The sequence below is a fragment of the Emericellopsis atlantica genome, assembly GCF_019669845.1.
Source record: "Emericellopsis atlantica unplaced genomic scaffold F5Z01scaffold_43, whole genome shotgun sequence".
NCBI lineage: Eukaryota > Fungi > Ascomycota > Sordariomycetes > Hypocreales > Bionectriaceae > Emericellopsis > Emericellopsis atlantica.
The window spans coordinates 114,814-131,039 of record NW_025764745.1 but is presented as its reverse complement, the minus strand read 5'-3'; the positions used below and the strand labels follow the sequence as shown (position 1 = coordinate 131,039).

Below are 16,226 nucleotides of genomic sequence, written 5' to 3'. Positions count from 1 at the left end.
AGTCAAGCTATAGTCACGGTCTCCCTTATGTCGACACGTGTACCAGCAGCTCGGTGACTGTGCGCCAAGTCAAAGCTGTTGGTTCTGACGATAGTGACTTATCGCAAGAGGGGCAACGTTCAAGAATTCGATTATGAGTGTTAAATCCCTGCAAGTGTTCTTCTCAAAGCCTAATGTGTGGCTCAGAGCCCCGATCAAGCTTTGTGAGGCTTGCCAGACTTGTCCAGATGTCAGAAGAGCTCGAGTGACTGTCTGTCTCGGAATGGCGCGGAGCTCTCCAGTTTGAGGACAATTCCTCGCCTTCCAGGGCGCCGCGATCCAAACTCTCGACAAGAGCTTCTGTTTTGGTCTCGTCCATGTGACATGTCTCCCCAATACTCAAGTGGCGTTGCTCGCAGTCCATGTGAATTCGCTTCAGGGGAAAGGGCGGGCAATTCCGCAATTGTCTCGCTGGAGATCCTGTCATTGCGGTATCTCTCGAAAAAGATTCGCTGGTCAGCCTTCGCAGGTTCTGCAGGTACTTTTTCCGACAGGATGTTTCGCATGTGTACGTCTCCATGTATAAAGTGTACACCGTGATCCCTCAACGCAGCAGCGAGGTGTCGGAAAAGAAGCTGGATACGCATTCGCGCTGCCCGGTCTGCTTCCAATTGTCCCGCGATACGAGGGAAAGTGGCGCCAGACCGCTGATACTGGCATTAGGCCCGCCAATGAAGTTGTGAGGCGGGCTGGACAAACGCATTTGCGTGAACTTGGGCCGCAATTGTATGGCAATCAACGACTTGGCTTCCGCCGAGAGGGGTTGCAGAGCGACTCCAATTCGACGCCCTGAATATGCTCCATAATCGACGAAGAGAAGAGCGTTTCCCTCATCTTCGGCAACGTTGGCACCGAACTTGACAACGTAAATGCCCCTATTGAGACACACACCGCCGCCGTCTCCCTAGGCACTTGTTCGAGGAGACAGCTCGGACTTTGATGCATCGTGGAAGTAATGAAGCTGAACAGGTGTTGGTAGGGGCATAGTAGTGGCTGGCAAAGAAGAGTGTACAAAGTTGACGAGGAGGAGAATGGGAGAGCTGGAAATAGCTGTTCCCAAGAAGCATGGTCGAGTCGAGCCTTTCAAGGAGAAGATCAGGGACCACGAATACATTTTTTACGAACCTGAGGACGAGCGCCAACCTCTCTGGAAGTGCAAGTAGTGTGCCATTCCGGCCTTGCAGGGTCACGGTCTCATCCAGGGCCAGGTCCAAGATAATTCATCCCCAACTCAGGGCCCGTCGTCTTCAGCAAGTGAATGGACTGGGACGAAGCGGCGCAACTCTACAGGTGCTGGGACAAGACGGCTAATCAGTGGACGTGGCAAGGGCAAGAGTGATGATCCTTGGGTTCTCATCCGTCAAAGCTATCGGAAACCCTTCTGATGGCATCGCCTGAATGTTGCCCTGTGGGAGCTTGTGTGGTGCACCGAAGGCGCTGGTCTCGCTGTACGCGGCTGGAGACGCAACTAAAGCCGACAGAAGAGTGGCGACGTCTTCGTGCTCCAGATGATTGGACGCTGCGACATGGCGGAATCATGTCGAAATTGGTCAAGCGTGTTGTCGAGCGAGCGCTATAAAATAATATCAATCGCTTGCTGTTTGATGTGTGAGAGCCAGCTAGCAAGGGAAAAGGGTAAACAAACGAATCGCGCGACGGATCACGTGTTTGGAGGGGAAACGGTCCCCGCCAATTGGGTCCGCTATCTCGACCCAATTGTTCCCGCAGCAACGGCAGTGGCCAGACAGGAGGCAAACAATGACAACACCTAAAATGACCACAACGGTCTGACTGCCATCCATCCACAATGCTATTCATCCGCCTTGTTCCTCTGGCAAGACCTACCAGACATATACACGACGCTTCTCAACTACGACGTCGATGATGGAAGGAAGCACGGTGGCAGACCTTGAACGACGTTTGCGAGAGGCGGAGCGACGCGTCGAGCAAGAACGCCAGCGAGCCGAGCATGAACGCCAGCGAGCCGAGGAAGCGGAGCGAGGAAGGGAGGTGGAACGAGAACGAGCCGAGAAGGAACAGCAACGAGCCGAACAATCCGAGCGGCAGACACAACCGACTACCCTTGACGAGTACATTGCCGCTTGCCATACATCTGTGTTCTCTCGATTGTCTGTCGAAACGGATTCAAAGTTCACTTCCAAGGGCCCTATAACCAATCCTCGGGACAAGTGGTGCCCTAGCAAACTCCAACCATGGTCCGATTTCCTCGAAAAACAAAGGACCGTCCTTGGTACCCTCAACGCGACCTTCCCGATCGAAACACGAGTCTTCGAGAACAAGAGCTTCCTAGAAGGGATGGGAGAACGGATATCGAGCCGAAAGATTGCCGATGAGAAGACACTGGAATATTTCCTCCATAACAGCGTGGAAGATCCGGTCCGGAACATTATCGAGAAGCTGAAAAATAACCCCGAGACATCCAACGCCTTCGACATGAACCATGGAATCGTCTTTGAAAACCATCCTCATGCGATCAGTGACGTGGCCGAGGAAGTAGCCGATCGAGAAACACCATCGACACCGCCCAAAACCCCCAACCAGCGACAAGACCCCCACCAGCTACGCGCCGATCAAATCTGCATCTACCGATCCGACAGTACAGATTCATCAGAGCGCACCATGCTCTACATCTCCGAGTACAAGCCGCCTCACAAGTTGACGGCTCCTCATCTTCGTCTTGGTCTCCGTCCAATGGATATCTACAAGGAGGTTGTCAACAGGAGGACAATCCCAACCTCGGTCGATGCAGCCGCTCGATTTCAATACTTTGCAGAAAGATTGACAGCGTCTGCCATCACACAAACGTATCACTACATGATCGAAGGCGGGCTCGAGTACAGCCTCCTGACCACGGGCGAGACGATTGTGTTTCTTACAATCGATTGGGATGACCCGGGCACGCTCTACTACCACTTAGCTGAGCCTGGCCCGGAAGCGGCGGCGCGCCCAGACCAGTTGCATCTCTGCTCGTCTGTGGGTCAATACTTGGCGTTCACCCTCTTGGCCCTTGTAACGCGGACGGTGCATGGCCAAGAGGAACGACAGAGGGCAACGCAGACTCTGCATACGTGGGCGGAAGACTTTGAAACAACGGTACGCTCCATACCCGACAGTGAACGAACTGCGGCATCGGACGCCTCGTTTATTCCTGAACCTACAACGTATCAAGACGTCGACCGGTCACCCATCTTCCAACGCCTAAGGCGCCGCATCTTCCCTCAAGACCAGTGTGGTGACCGCCCGTCCAAGGTCAACCATCCTCCAGAGTCTTCAGACGATGATGAATCGTCTTCCAAGCCACCGGAAACACCGACGCCAAGTGTCGGGGATGCCGGAGCCCGAAGGAGTCAGCGGATTCTCGCGCGACGCTCACGCGGAGGCGGAAGCCAAAGGGGAGGCAAAGGGGCGGATGATGTTGAAGCTGGGACCGAGGAAAAGACAGATGCAATCTCTCTGCGAGACGGTCCTTACTGCACCCAAGCCTGCCTGCTTGGCCTGGTCAAGGGGCAAAAGCTGGACCCTACGTGCCCGAATGTGGATCTTCATCGAAGGAATGGCGATCACCATCCTGTGGATCATGCGCAATGGCTCAGTTTGCTTCATCGACAGCTCGAACAGTCACTTGACGACGGCATCACGCCGCTTGGGCATGGTGGCGCACGTGGGGTCCTTTTCAGGGTGACTTTGCTTGCATACGGGTACACTTTCGTCAGTAAAGGCACGGTGCGAGCCTTCATACCGGACCTCGAGCATGAGGCGGACGTGTATAAACGTCTCTTACCAGCGCAAGGCAGGAACGTGCCCGTGTTTCTAGGCGTCGTTGACCTTCGCCAGATGCGGAAAATTTATTACTACGATCACCGAGTGTACGTGGTATACCTAACATTCCTATCATGGGCAGGATGCAGCATCTCGGAAGCAGAGGCGGCGGGCTTCCCAAGGGCCAAGCTACATCAAATGGCCATGCAGTCACTGCGAGCTATCCATCGGTATCGCGTTCGCCACAAAGACGTGCGGGATGCGAACATGCTGTTCAACCGGGAAACGGGTGTTATGATGATCGACTTTGAACGAGCTGAGATGCTCGATCTGCAACGCCAACCACTGGCGCCAGTCGTTCCAAACAAACGGGTACGGGTGGGGGAGGGTAGACGCGGAAAACAGCTGAGGAAGATGAAGATGACCATGGGCAGGCAAGAGTTTTCAAGCGAAGTTGGGGAGCTAGAAGCAATCTTTGCTCGGGCAGACGGCTACTACAGGACATTCTAGAGCGCGTCAGAGACTCTCACGCTGGACGTGGAGAGCTGGTCTAATCGCATCGAGCGTTGTGAAATGCGTACTAATCAAACATGAGTACTCTAAGATCCCGTGGTCCTGCAGACTCGCCTACGTGAGGGAGATGGCGAACCGGTGTGCACGCGTCAAGAGACTGCAATGCAGGAACTGCCAGGACTTGCCCCAGGGACGGTGTGAAGGATATTGGTCCTCTCTCGGGACGCTTCCTCACTGGCAGAGCAGCGTGTAGTTTCCGTCGTGTAGGTACGAGTCATGGTAGCATGTTGGGCGTTTCACTAATGCTGGGTACGCGCCATGGGCCCACACCAATCGAGCATGCTCTAAGAGAGACTCCGTTACGAGCAAGACGACCCAGCCAGCTGATTCCATTACAGCGTTTCGAAACAAAAAGACAAGTGATCCGTACTGGACCTGCACCGACCGGCAGTCTGCACGCTCCTGGAAAAGAATTGTATCAGCACGGATGGGAAGGGGACGGGCCACCGTCATGTTCGCCAGGGCCCAGGCCACCGTCGAGGGCATGGTTGGTCATAGTTGCTTCCCCAACATAGTCTTGCAATCCGGTGAAGGGCAGGCACGTGGCACTGGCCCACGACTTGATAGCCTCCTGAATTGGTGTAAAGGTGCTGTTGTCACGGCTACACCGAAGATGCGCCTGCGATCCGATTTGCCATTGCAGAGCTGCGTGGTCAGAGTGGGCGTCGTGATGTTTAGTTTGTCAAAGTTGTCCGCAAAGACACTGAGGATGGACTCGCCGAGGCCCTGACCGCGCAACCTGGTCAAAAAAGACGACGATACCAAAGCGAGGTCTCACTCGAACCGACTCTGCTCCCATGGCCGACCCCATCCAACTGGTGCGGTTCCGACGTTGCTGATACGCAAGAGTCCATAGCAGGCGTGTGAGATCTTTTGGACAAGGAAGTGCGTTGCGCGTCGTGGCAATCAATGTGTGAGCCATGTGTCTAGGTTAACTCTGGGTGAAGTCTACCTCCACGTCATACCGCAAAGACCGCTGCGACTCGAAAGAACGGGATGCATCAAGCTGCAATAGGTCCGCGAGTGCGAAGATTCGTTTGTCGGGGGGAAGTAGTTCTAATTCGAATCGAGAGTCTGCAAGTAGATGCAGTGGCGCTGAGTGGGATGTAGGATCTTCGACGACATCTCTCTCCGTTATCGGCGCTGGATTGTTCTTCGTAGCTGGTCGAAGGGCTTTTGACCTGATACGATCGACTCTTCGACGCACCTTGCGCAGCCCTGTGTTGCCGTGATGTGGACGTGGCGTCAGGGAAACGCTGTGCAAACTAGCGGCGAGCCGAAGTTGCCACAGTCGGCGGAGGCGCAGCTTCTATTTCGAAGCCCACGCCGCTTGACTTTGTGGCCAAGGAGTTTCCACCAGGAAATCTGCGACTGCAAAGCGATAATCTGTAGTTTGAAGACCGTCGCAGGGGAAGGACTCAGTCGTGGCTCCAAAGCATTGGAATCTTCAGCGCTCGAAATACTCGTCGCCGGGGCCAGAAGAGTGGAAGAGTATTGTGCCAGAAGTCGAGCGGATTTCTGGGCGTCACTTGAACCTTGTCTAGTGTACCTCTGTAAGATGCGGGCGGGAGACGTGTCGCACTCCTTCTTCAGATACCGTAGCGAGTTTGAACCCCACTCAGCTTTGGCGAGACTCGAGAGCCTAGGAGCTTTAAGTGATCTTACGAGACGGGTGTCGATACCTCGTATATACCGGAGGCACGGCTCATTGGAGAAAGTCAACGGGACAACAAAGCCAAGCGAAACCCATAGATCCGAAAGGGGCGGGGTCGGCGGTGCTGAACTGACTGTTGATGAATCAAACCTCATCAGCAAGACCGCAATCATCGTTGCCGACGCGACTCTCACGACGCGACTTCAAGATTGCCGTATCGGAAAGTTGGCTAGAATGAAGAAGGTGAGGGTTCGCGCACGAAGCATAAAGATGAGGTCACAGCCAGCTTCTTGTGAGTTGACGTGCCGATGGCTTAGTGTCGTCGAGTCATCCTTTTGTCCTCTTGTTCCCTGGGAAATGACTCGCTGACGGCGAACATATGCTTCCTGCATCGGTATGAACTGTGAAGCGCGGGTCGTTCTGATCAAGTAAGCCGAAGGACAAAGAAGGCTGTGGATGAGAGAGACGGTGTCCAAGACAGAGGCTTCCGAGAGGCAACCAAGGTTTTTGCGCCATAAGGAAGAGGGGGATGACCTGCTGCTCATCGTTTCAATCCGGCAAGAATGGAGACAAAAAGTCCCTAGTGCTTGAGTTGATTATGGAAGAGAAAGAACCCTCACGGGCGACATATCAGACGAGCTCTGTGGAAGTGAGACATGAAGCTCAAGCGAGTTGCAAACACTGCCCAAGTATATCTTGAATCCGCGAGAACACGCCGACTTGCAACATGGTAATTGACGGCCTGTGACTCTCTGGAGTCGCTAAGTGGGCGCCAGGTGAGCATCGTGCTCGTCGATGTCCTGATGAAAGCTGCGGCTGTTGAAAGCCACATAAATGATGGCCTTGGCCCGAGGAACCCCAATGTTAATGATAATGCTGTCGGAAATAACATGCTCGCAGGCTTCCGAAGCCAGCGGCAACTGACCATCTTGTGCCAAAGCCAAGAGACAATGGGAACCTAATATACCAGGGCAAGGTACAGGCGCAGGCAGCCAGCGAATGCTCAACACGACGGCAAGGGAGGACGGCAGTGGCGCGGAACTCAACCAAAGGTTTCCAGTATACCCACGAGCCTTGACAGTCGTGGGTCAAGACTATGGAGCGGCATGTGATACTGGGCTTCGCGACAATGTCTGCTGAATCTTGAAAGTGACATGGACAAACATTCTTGTTGCAGTTGAACCGAGAGATAGGTAGGCCTGCGAATTGACGCGGCTTCGGCTCCTGTTGATATTCATCAGCAATACTGACGACACGGAGCCAGGAATTTGGTCCAACAGAGGCCGCAGAAATTGGTGGAAGCGAGTCAAATGAACATGGATTGTCCTCTGCGTTGTGTACGAGAAGCCATTCTGCTGGCAAAGCATAGGACTGCCTCGTCGCATGGCGTGAACAATGTGCACCACAAAAAGGGCCACGCATCCGTCTCGTCGCCCATCGTGTATTGGACTCCCAGAGTCTCAACTCTCATGGTTCCATCGCTCGGCCACCAGCAGTATGGAGAGGCGTGAACCAGACAAGGAATCAGCAACAGAACCAGTCTAACCCTGCGTCACAGCTTGATCGAGTTGGCGTAGAGTCCTTCGGCAAAGGAAGTTCTGCCACCGAGTCCCGCCCCTTATCGTCCCGGAATCGTGTGGAAGACGTTCCATGTTACGGGAGGCACTCATTTGACCTGTTGGTGGCTTGTAGATGTATGTGGACGTGACTGAAAAGGGTTTGCGCAAGATGCTGGTCCTAAAATTGGTCCGAAGAACGATAAACGTGATGAGAGGATGTTGCGGCATGTACTGAGACTGGCTTCCGCAGTCCCTAGCAGGTTCGTTGAGATTACTGATCTCCCGGAACGAGAGACGTTGAATTGGATGATTCGGGAATCCTGAGTCCTTCCAAGAGAATCAACAACTGATGCAGCTGTAGAGCCAATTCCCCTCGCCGAAGATTGCACTAAGCATTCCGTATGAAGTAGGCAGTGACGATGAAGTAAATATGCGCTGCTTTGTCGACGTGATGGACAATTCCACTATTGAAGACAACTTCAAGTAGAAAACTCCATTGCGGAGATGGATCCCAAGAAGACATTTCAGTTTTGTAGACCTGTGGACGATCGACTACTAGCCACCCAGGAGGTCCAACAACATGGCTGCTCAATGGAAGATAACCTAGAAAGTTGACATGGGATCGTGGAGGAGAGGTCATCCGAGAACCCAAGCAGGGGCGTGTTGGCTGGCAAGACTTTGCGAGTCTTCCCAGGATGCTGTAAGAGACTCTCACGCAGCGAAAAAAGCTGAGGCAAAGCGCAAACTCGTGTGGCTTTGCCTCTGATCCATAGCGCCAAGACGAGAATGAGCTGCGTCTGAGACACAACGTGTTGTCTCTATGCCAATCAAGCGGAAAGACCTCGTCGAGCCGACACGCGCGGGTCCTACCAGTGACAAGTGTAGCTGCTCGAGAGAGTCACCGGAGTCGATCTCCTGCCCAGTTGCGGAGATGGGTGGCGACGATGTCGACACATGAATCTTCTGTCTGCCCTACGAAGTGCCAGGAAGTTGGGGCACTGACTTGGGCACTGGGGACCTGTTCGTGGCTCCTCGAGGCTGGACGTCTTGATGCAGTCATGCCTCCGATGGAATCCGCAGAAAACCTCAAGTAGAGACCATTGGTGACGCTGGTGAAGCGGGAATGAATGAGGAACAGACCTCCGCGCGCACGGTCCAATATCCATAGCCATAGCGCGGTACCCAATTGTCGAAAGATGTGTTCGTTCGCCTTCGTGGCGCCCGTGCGCCGACTCCTGAGCCGCTGACTGCCGGCTTCAGAAAGAGACAAGGCAGATTCGAGCATGAATGGACCATCTGGTTATGCCGGAAGACAGAATCTTCAACATATACCAGCAATGCCGTGCCGGTTCTGGGATCGGAAACACATGACAATGTCTCCCGCCAGACGCTGCTATGGTTGGCCAAAGGGAAATAGCTGCGACACGTCCATCGAGAGCGTCCGTCAAAGTGCGATTTCCTCCCACTCGTGCGTGATATGTAATTCGATTCGACCGTAAAACGTATGAACCGCATGCGGTGGGTGGGATTATCGATCGATCAGCATGGCGGCGATTTAGTCAGACAGGCAGGCATCGGCTGCTCAGCTTGGACGGTCGCTGAAGAGGAAGAGGGCATTATTCCCGAGAGCCTGTGGTAATTAGATCAACTGAAGCACCAGTATTGTAGTCAGGACTCACCTGATAGATAAACCTGCCACTCTCAAAGCGCAGGCCATTCTTGTTCGTCCTTGCGTCGCTCATTTGTGTCGACGCAGCACGGCAGGAATCGAGCATCGGAGTATTCCGTGTCCCTGTTCAACTGGGGTGCATTTCTTCGTGGGATGGCGCAGGTCGGGAGCTGTCTTTGGGGTTCTCTATGCGCGTCGCGCTCTTGGTCTGCATTTTTACTGTTGGGCCTGGGTGACTTGAAGGCGGGTTGCTGAGTAGCATCATCGGTCTCAGCGATGGAAGACAGTTCAGGACTGACACTTGTCTTCAGGGCAAGCCGTTAGCATGGGCGAGTTTCGGTCATCGGGAGGGAAGGCTTACCTTAGGTCTTGACAGCAGAGCCAACAGCTGCCAACCGAGGCGATCGGCGGCGAGGCGGCGACATTCGCTTTGCGATGAAATGAAGCTGCGCAGTGAACATGACAATGCGATGGCTACGATTCGTGGACAAAAGACGACGACGACGACGACAAAAATTTTGTTTCCCAAAGAGTAGAGACCATCTGGGCCATCAGTAGGCAGGTAACGCAAGCTGCGAGCCCAGGCAACGGTCATATAGACTTTGTTCTTGGGATTGAGAGATAGCTCGTGGCTGCTGGCGACCATGGTGCATGACTGGAACCAGGCGGCTCGCTTTTTCGGGCGACGCAAACTCTGTGGCAGTTTCGGAGGCTGGCGTCGAAAGCAGCTTTGATCAAGCACGGGCTGTCGGAGACGCCACTGGCAACGGCGATCTTTCGAGAACCATCATGGGTAGCCTTGCTTGAGTGCTTCTTGCTGTTGTCTTGCGTTTGCTTCGTCGCTAGTGCTGATGCTTCGTGCCAAGTTGCGAGCCTCTTATGTCGCATGGGAAGATCCATCTCAAAGCACGTATACGCGCATTAGAGGACGCACCCTGCCACTGTGGTCTTGTTACCAGAATCCTGGGCATGCAACACTCAAGAGCTCACGAGAACTGACGGCTTCAAGTCATGCATCCTCCAGAGCACAATGCTCATCATGCAAGAACACATTTGATTTGCCCCCATTGAACTTGCGATCGAAACGGCAGAGACGTTTAAGGAGCCTTTCCATGGGACGCGTCAGTCGTTGGTAGCTTTTGCGACCCAATTCTGGAATCAAAGCGCCGATTCTGTTGATTCCAAGATTGTTGCAATTGATGCCGGGAACTGAAGAGTATAAGAATGCGGCAAGGAATCGGGGTCACTCCAGACCAAAGGGCAACCAAGGTTTCTACCTTATGCCTGTGTGTGAGACATAGTCTTTAAAAGAAGCTTCTAGGATACCTAGAGGGCGCTCTGTAGTGGTGATTGTCCTCGGCTTGTTGTTTGTCCACAGGAAACACTCGAGAGAGAGTCTTCTCGCGGGCCCTGCGAGGTTGTAGGCCACTTGCTGTGTGCATTGTGTTGCGAAAGCCCTACTAGACATCCTGTCAACGGTCAATGAAGACACATGGTGCAGGTCCCAGTCTGTGTGGCGTGTCAGGATTCCACTTTTGGTACCCAATTTGCGCCCGCAGACCGATTTTAGGAAACTATTAGAGTAGCGGACTTGGATTGCCAGATCTGGATTGCAGCGCCGAGTCGATAGCAACAGATGTGTTGACGATATGTCCCGAAGATGAGAAGAAGCTCTTGCATCTCGCGCAGATGGCGAGCGGTATTGGAGAAGCCCCGAGTCTGACCAGAAAGTTGACGAAGTAAAACAACAATCACAGTCGACGACAGTCTATGACGACGATGGTGCGAGTAGACCGTAGGGAGTTTCCAGTTGGTACGTCCGAACGACAGATGCCATCGGCAAACAGGGTGACGATACGTCGCGGAGCTCCCACAAGCCTGATTTGGTTTTTCGTGACATAGATCTTGATGGCAGATAGCCTGAGATGGTCCTGAAGTATTTGTGAGCGTATGATCATGAGAAAAAAAAAATTTGACATACCTTTTTGGGACAGCCCACAAGTTGCTTCGATGTCCGATTAGCATCATAAACTGCTTGTCAAGGGTTTCCTGCCGCTAGGAGAAGCATGAAACCATACGGACTCGGCAAGAGTGTCGATGGGGAAACTTTCACTCTCTGACACAAGCTGGGCCGCATACTGCGTCAGATTGGCGACAATGCTCGAACATGGTGTGGCCCAATTGCATTCAGAGCGAGTAGTTGCAGGCTGTAGATGAGCTCGAGTTTGCCTCACATTTCCAGGGCACAAGACCGAAAAGAAATAGTGGGCTAGACAGATTGGGGCCTGAGAATCAAGAGGTGGATTGGTCGCGTCAATAGCCTGTCGGAGGAATAGAAGTGTAGAGCGGCGACTGACTATCTGTCAAGTGCTTGGACTTTGGAGAGAACAGACCCGACAGCTGCGGTGCGTCGTGCCGTCACGAATCTAACAGGTGTAGCACAAATTTCTGTGCCAGAGCTGGAGTCAAGACGCAGGCGTCGATATTCGCCAAGGCCCAGTTCTTGCAAAGGCCGGCCAGCAGAGTTGTGCGTATGTGTGTAAGTTGAACAGAGACGCGCAAGTCGTTTCGCTCAGGTGATGCGTTGGGCATCGCCTGTTCATCGCTCTTCTTCCTTCCGATCTGAGCGAGTTCTTGCCTCTGGAGTCTGGGAAATCGCAGCTCCATCATTGGCGATGGTCGAGCTCATGACCAGCCAGCTCCTGACATAAGCGTTGCCTGTGCACGATCGCATCGGGAAGAGGTTGGAAGAACTTGGCGTCCTCTACCACGCCAACGAGGTTAGAGAGTTTCGGACTTTGAGGCTTCGAACCTACCTGTGATATCCAGACAATGTATTTCCTGGTGTTATTGCAATACCGCCACGGAGCGCTGTGAACTGCCAGCAAGAAACGCGTGGTAGCGATTCCTCGGACTGTTGGCTGGTCGGACATTTCTCGCAAAATGTATCCGTTCAGACGAAGATTAAGTCGTGGCTTGGGCTTTCGTTAACATACGTCTGTTCGAAATTGTGACGAGTGGAACAGCCTGACTTCACGTTCGGGGGCATTGTTCAATGTCGAGAAGCTGAGTAGGGCATCCGAAGTGCCAGCTGTGGAAGAAAGAATGGGTATTGTCTAGGTAGTTAGCGTCTGGAAAGTTATGGCGTTTCCACGGACATACTTTGCTGTGTGGTCACAAAGGCAACGTCCCCATGACCGTATTGTTCTTGAAACAAAATTCTTGCATAGAGCGACACGGCATTGACTGAGTACCACTCAATCTGACAGAACACGAAGGCGGATTGACCATGTCCCCATGTGGCATCCAACGCCCTGCAGTCGGTAGCTGCAGGACCAGGGTGACGTGAGCCTCGAGCGATCGGGGGTTGTTGGACATTTCAGCGCCGGTATGGAGGACGCAATGCGGCTCGGTTGCCAGACCAATATTACCCCATGAAGTGCAGCTCGTCCGTGTTATGTGTCGTGGAAGAGGTAAGTTGCCTTTGAACCAGCGAAAGACCTCCCAACGGTCACGGTCTGTGATCAGTCTTCAAGAAGCGTCCGATGTCTTGGGCATCTGTCCGTCATGGAAGCGTAAAGATTCGATGGGATCGAAGTTCAATGGCGGTAGGCTGTGCTTCTGTCAAGGGCCTGTAGAGTATTGTGAGCAGGATGCAGTCTTTTGGAAGATTGAAGGACGTACCTGCTGGAAGCTCACGGCCATGGCGTAAGAGCAATGCTGTCCTGCGGGCATTGTATGGGAGCCGCATCATTGTGTGTCGGGGCTGTTTGTGGCGGACCAAGAAGTTTCTTCTAGCCAGACCGACTCGTGGTATCTTCCTGGAAAGACGTTGAACTTTGCCTCGAGGAATTCGGGCTGCCGCTTCGAAGACAACTCGCTCTGTCAATGGAGTCATTGCATGCCCCGTAGTGACAGCACAACTGGCAGATTGGCATCTGCCAGTCTTCACACCGCCCCTATGACATTATCAGCAGCCGGTACTGTTGTTGCAATGTCCACAGATGGCACCAACACTCCCACCGGGGTCCCCACACCCGGATCTGCTGCATCATCAAACAACACATGATCCAAAGGGCGTGTCAAGATCCGGACAGAAATGCGATCGAAGCAAATACCCAGCCAAAGATGACAAGGGCAGAGAGCGGTGGATGGAGACAAAGCCGCAGACAAGTCACAGGCGACGGCTGCCAGTAGGCGTGTCATGTTCGAGGGCATTTGGTGACAAAGGCAAATGTGTCGTTAGCCAGTCAGCTGGTCAGGATATTGTAAAGTCAAAAATATCCTGGCACAGCAATTGGCTCACGTGTAGCGTGCCTGTCTCTGGCGGACATGTGGATGGGCTTGTTGCTTCCAGTGCCTTCCCTTTGCGACCGGTCAGTGAGAAAAGGTAGATCCAGGTTGGTCGACTTACTGGGCGGGGGGTTTCACAGCTCTTGCGTTCTTGCCGTCAGTACGGTCGCTGCCTGGAGTGCCTTCCTCCCATGACAGTGTGTTGGCAACGTGTCGCTCCGGCCAACCAAGTAGCCAGGATTCTGGGAAAACTACTGAATCCTGGCGCGGCCATTGGTTCACGTGAGTTATCATCCTCAAGGAACTCGCTGCCGCGATTGTGGTCATGTCAAAATCCAAGGGTCTTGTACTGCTTGCCATTGGCGAGTTGGAGAGCCGGTTGGACTGAGGTCGGCGTACTCCACGTTGGCAAAGACGATTGGGTTGTGGCAAATGGCGGAAATGGGTTTGCGCCTTGACAGCCGCTCAGAACTCCTGAACCCGTTTGATGAGGTGCGCGGAATTGGCGAGGTAATGAGCTTGGAATCGACGGCCTTGATGTCCCTGACGAATGTCCAGGATGGCCGCGATCACAACTAATGGCAGAAGTTGTGGCGTGCCATTTGGTGGTGTCTTGGCGAATAGGTTTGCATCAGTAGCAGATGTGTTGGAAAGTGCAAATGCCCTAGTGAGCCGCGTCAGTAGGTCGAGGCTTCAGACGATTGAACGAAACATACTGAATCTGTCTTGTCTTGGCTTGCAGTACCGGCATCGTGGGGCGAAACTCATGCCTCTCTTCCTGGCGCTCCTACTGTCGTTGGGTTGTCAATTTGTCGGTCAGAACCTACACAGCGACCATGATGTCGCAGGAGAATTTTGCACGTTGTTCTACCACCATCTTCGCTCCCTTTTCGGTTCGCATCGATCGAGGTTGTCGCTTTGCGGTTGGAGTGCATGTGGCAATTGTTGTAACGCAGCTGTCACCCCTTGACGTGGGCCTTGAGGGGTCGATGCTTGCAGCCCATTTCGGAAGGGTTTTCGAATGCGTGGTAGGATGTGCCATGGTCGTGGGTAATGGGCAGGACTTGTGACGAGGGCAGCTCGCGCGTTGGCGACAGCGGAACCTCAGAGACAAGCTGCCACGCTGACCGCCAGGGGGTGCACCTGCCGCAGATTCTGATTGAGGAGGGTCAAGTAGTCTGGGATGCCGACAATGACGTGCTTCGCAAAGCTAGTAAGCTGTTGTCCAACGAGGCCATGCCGCAATATTGACTTGGCAGCGCTCTTGCGAGCTGATGTCAGTCTGGGCAAGAACGTTTGCCCTTGTTGCTGCGCAAACCCGCTGTACTCACCAACGAGTGCTGGATTCAATGCCGAGCTTTGTGGATTGGCGTGGCTCTTTTGCATGCACGAGAAGATGAGCCGGATCAAGTGCGTTGCAACCTCTAGCATTGTGTCGACGTGATGGAGTCAGCACTAGGCGTCTTATCAGTACCGTGCATCAAGACAGCAGAAAGGCATTTAGGCGTACAGTTTGTGAAACGAGTGTGGGGGATTGATCCCTCGCGTGAGCCTGGCAAATGGCGCGAGCAAATTGCCAGGGGAATGCTTTTTTGTCCACGGGGCGTTTGAGCGCGCGGTAAAGAGTTTGATCAAAGAGAAACTCAAAGGAGAAGTTGAGAGGAAAAGAGTCCGGGTTTTGGTCTTTAGCGAAGCCAGAAATCAGCAGATGGCCGGTGTCAGGTGAATGCTCTCTGTTGCCTCTTGGTGTATTGGACTTGGGGTGATGTTCTGCATCCTGTAAAGGACCACCTGGAGCAGGGCACCAATCCCGGTGAACAGACCTTTAGCGAGTTGACTTGTTCGCCAAGTGGCAAGGACAACAAGGAACAGGTCGATGTTGTTCCATGGGCTCGAACGACAAGAGATTGATTGACAGGATCGTTGAGTCTGACTCTAGAGCGTGTCAGTGACATTTCTCCGAGTACCCAAGACATGGGAGCCACGAAGTAGAGGCGATGGTGACTTACCTTTGTGTATGTTCGAGCACAAAGGCTTCTTCTTGGGTTAGCATGTGGACGATGGTGTCTGGAAGAGCCACGGCGACTGGGGCATCGCTTTGTGAAAGTAGAGTGGCTGCAGCGAATTCAAAACGTTGTCGGGACCTTGATGATGTGTGAATGGAGGTTTCTGCCAATGTTAGCTTTCCACCGCCGGCTGGAGACTTCAAGCGTGAGCACCATCTTGCGTCAGTAATTGTTCAGCAGCACACAAGGACATGGAAAAAACGTCATGGAGTCAGAGGCAAATGCAAACAGATGGTGGTGAGGGGCACCAAACAAGGGGGGGTCAACATCATGGACAGTCACGGCCTGGATCTCAGTGTCAGCGCACGTCCAGACGTAATGGTCACAAAATGCAGGACTTACAAACGTAGGACATGGTTCAAGAGGCTCGAGCAGGGTCCATGGCCGGGTCCTGGCAGAAGATCCATCCTCGGGGTCCTGGGAATCCATGTACAGAGTCCGGTGAGAATCCATCCTTGGTATCCGGCAGAGATCCATCCTTGGAATCCTGGGGGACAGGGTGAGCCTGAGTGAAGCAACGTAAATTAGTTCAAAAACTGCGATCTGTTCCACGTCAGCCATCACACCAGTTTATGACTGAACAGAAAGATTCC

At 53.4% G+C, this 16,226-nt stretch overlaps 4 protein-coding genes across 4 annotated transcripts; 2 read left to right on the top strand and 2 right to left on the bottom strand.

Moving 5' to 3' along the window:
* Positions 1-1,638: 1,638 nt before the first annotated feature.
* Positions 1,639-4,446, top strand: F5Z01DRAFT_430295 (uncharacterized protein). Its single transcript, XM_046259680.1, has one exon. It carries the CDS (start codon positions 1,921-1,923, stop codon positions 4,327-4,329), a length of 2,409 nt encoding a protein of 802 aa, XP_046113979.1. The 5' UTR covers positions 1,639-1,920; the 3' UTR covers positions 4,330-4,446.
* F5Z01DRAFT_430294 (uncharacterized protein) lies at positions 4,447-4,976 on the bottom strand. Its single transcript, XM_046259679.1, has one exon. It carries the CDS (start codon positions 4,876-4,878, stop codon positions 4,564-4,566), a length of 315 nt encoding a protein of 104 aa, XP_046113978.1. The 5' UTR covers positions 4,879-4,976; the 3' UTR covers positions 4,447-4,563.
* Positions 4,977-5,468: 492 nt separating this feature from the next.
* F5Z01DRAFT_430359 (uncharacterized protein) lies at positions 5,469-6,662 on the top strand. Its single transcript, XM_046259681.1, has one exon. It carries the CDS (start codon positions 5,624-5,626, stop codon positions 6,413-6,415), a length of 792 nt encoding a protein of 263 aa, XP_046113977.1. The 5' UTR covers positions 5,469-5,623; the 3' UTR covers positions 6,416-6,662.
* A 2,644-nt stretch (positions 6,663-9,306) lies between these two features.
* On the bottom strand, positions 9,307-9,920 carry F5Z01DRAFT_640633 (uncharacterized protein; the record flags this gene model as incomplete). Its single annotated transcript, XM_046262533.1, has 2 exons — positions 9,307-9,579; positions 9,636-9,920. The coding sequence occupies 2 exons, from the start codon at positions 9,918-9,920 to the stop codon at positions 9,307-9,309; spliced, it is 558 nt and encodes a 185-aa protein (XP_046113976.1).
* Positions 9,921-16,226: the final 6,306 nt, after the last annotated feature.

Excerpts from the sequence above, each read along its gene's own strand:
- F5Z01DRAFT_430295 (XM_046259680.1), top strand. The coding sequence starts at position 1,921 with ATGATGGAAGGAAGCACGGTGGCAGACCTTGAACGACGTTTGCGAGAG.
- F5Z01DRAFT_430294 (XM_046259679.1), bottom strand. The coding sequence starts at position 4,878 with ATGCCCTCGACGGTGGCCTGGGCCCTGGCGAACATGACGGTGGCCCGT.
- F5Z01DRAFT_430359 (XM_046259681.1), top strand. The coding sequence starts at position 5,624 with ATGTGGACGTGGCGTCAGGGAAACGCTGTGCAAACTAGCGGCGAGCCG.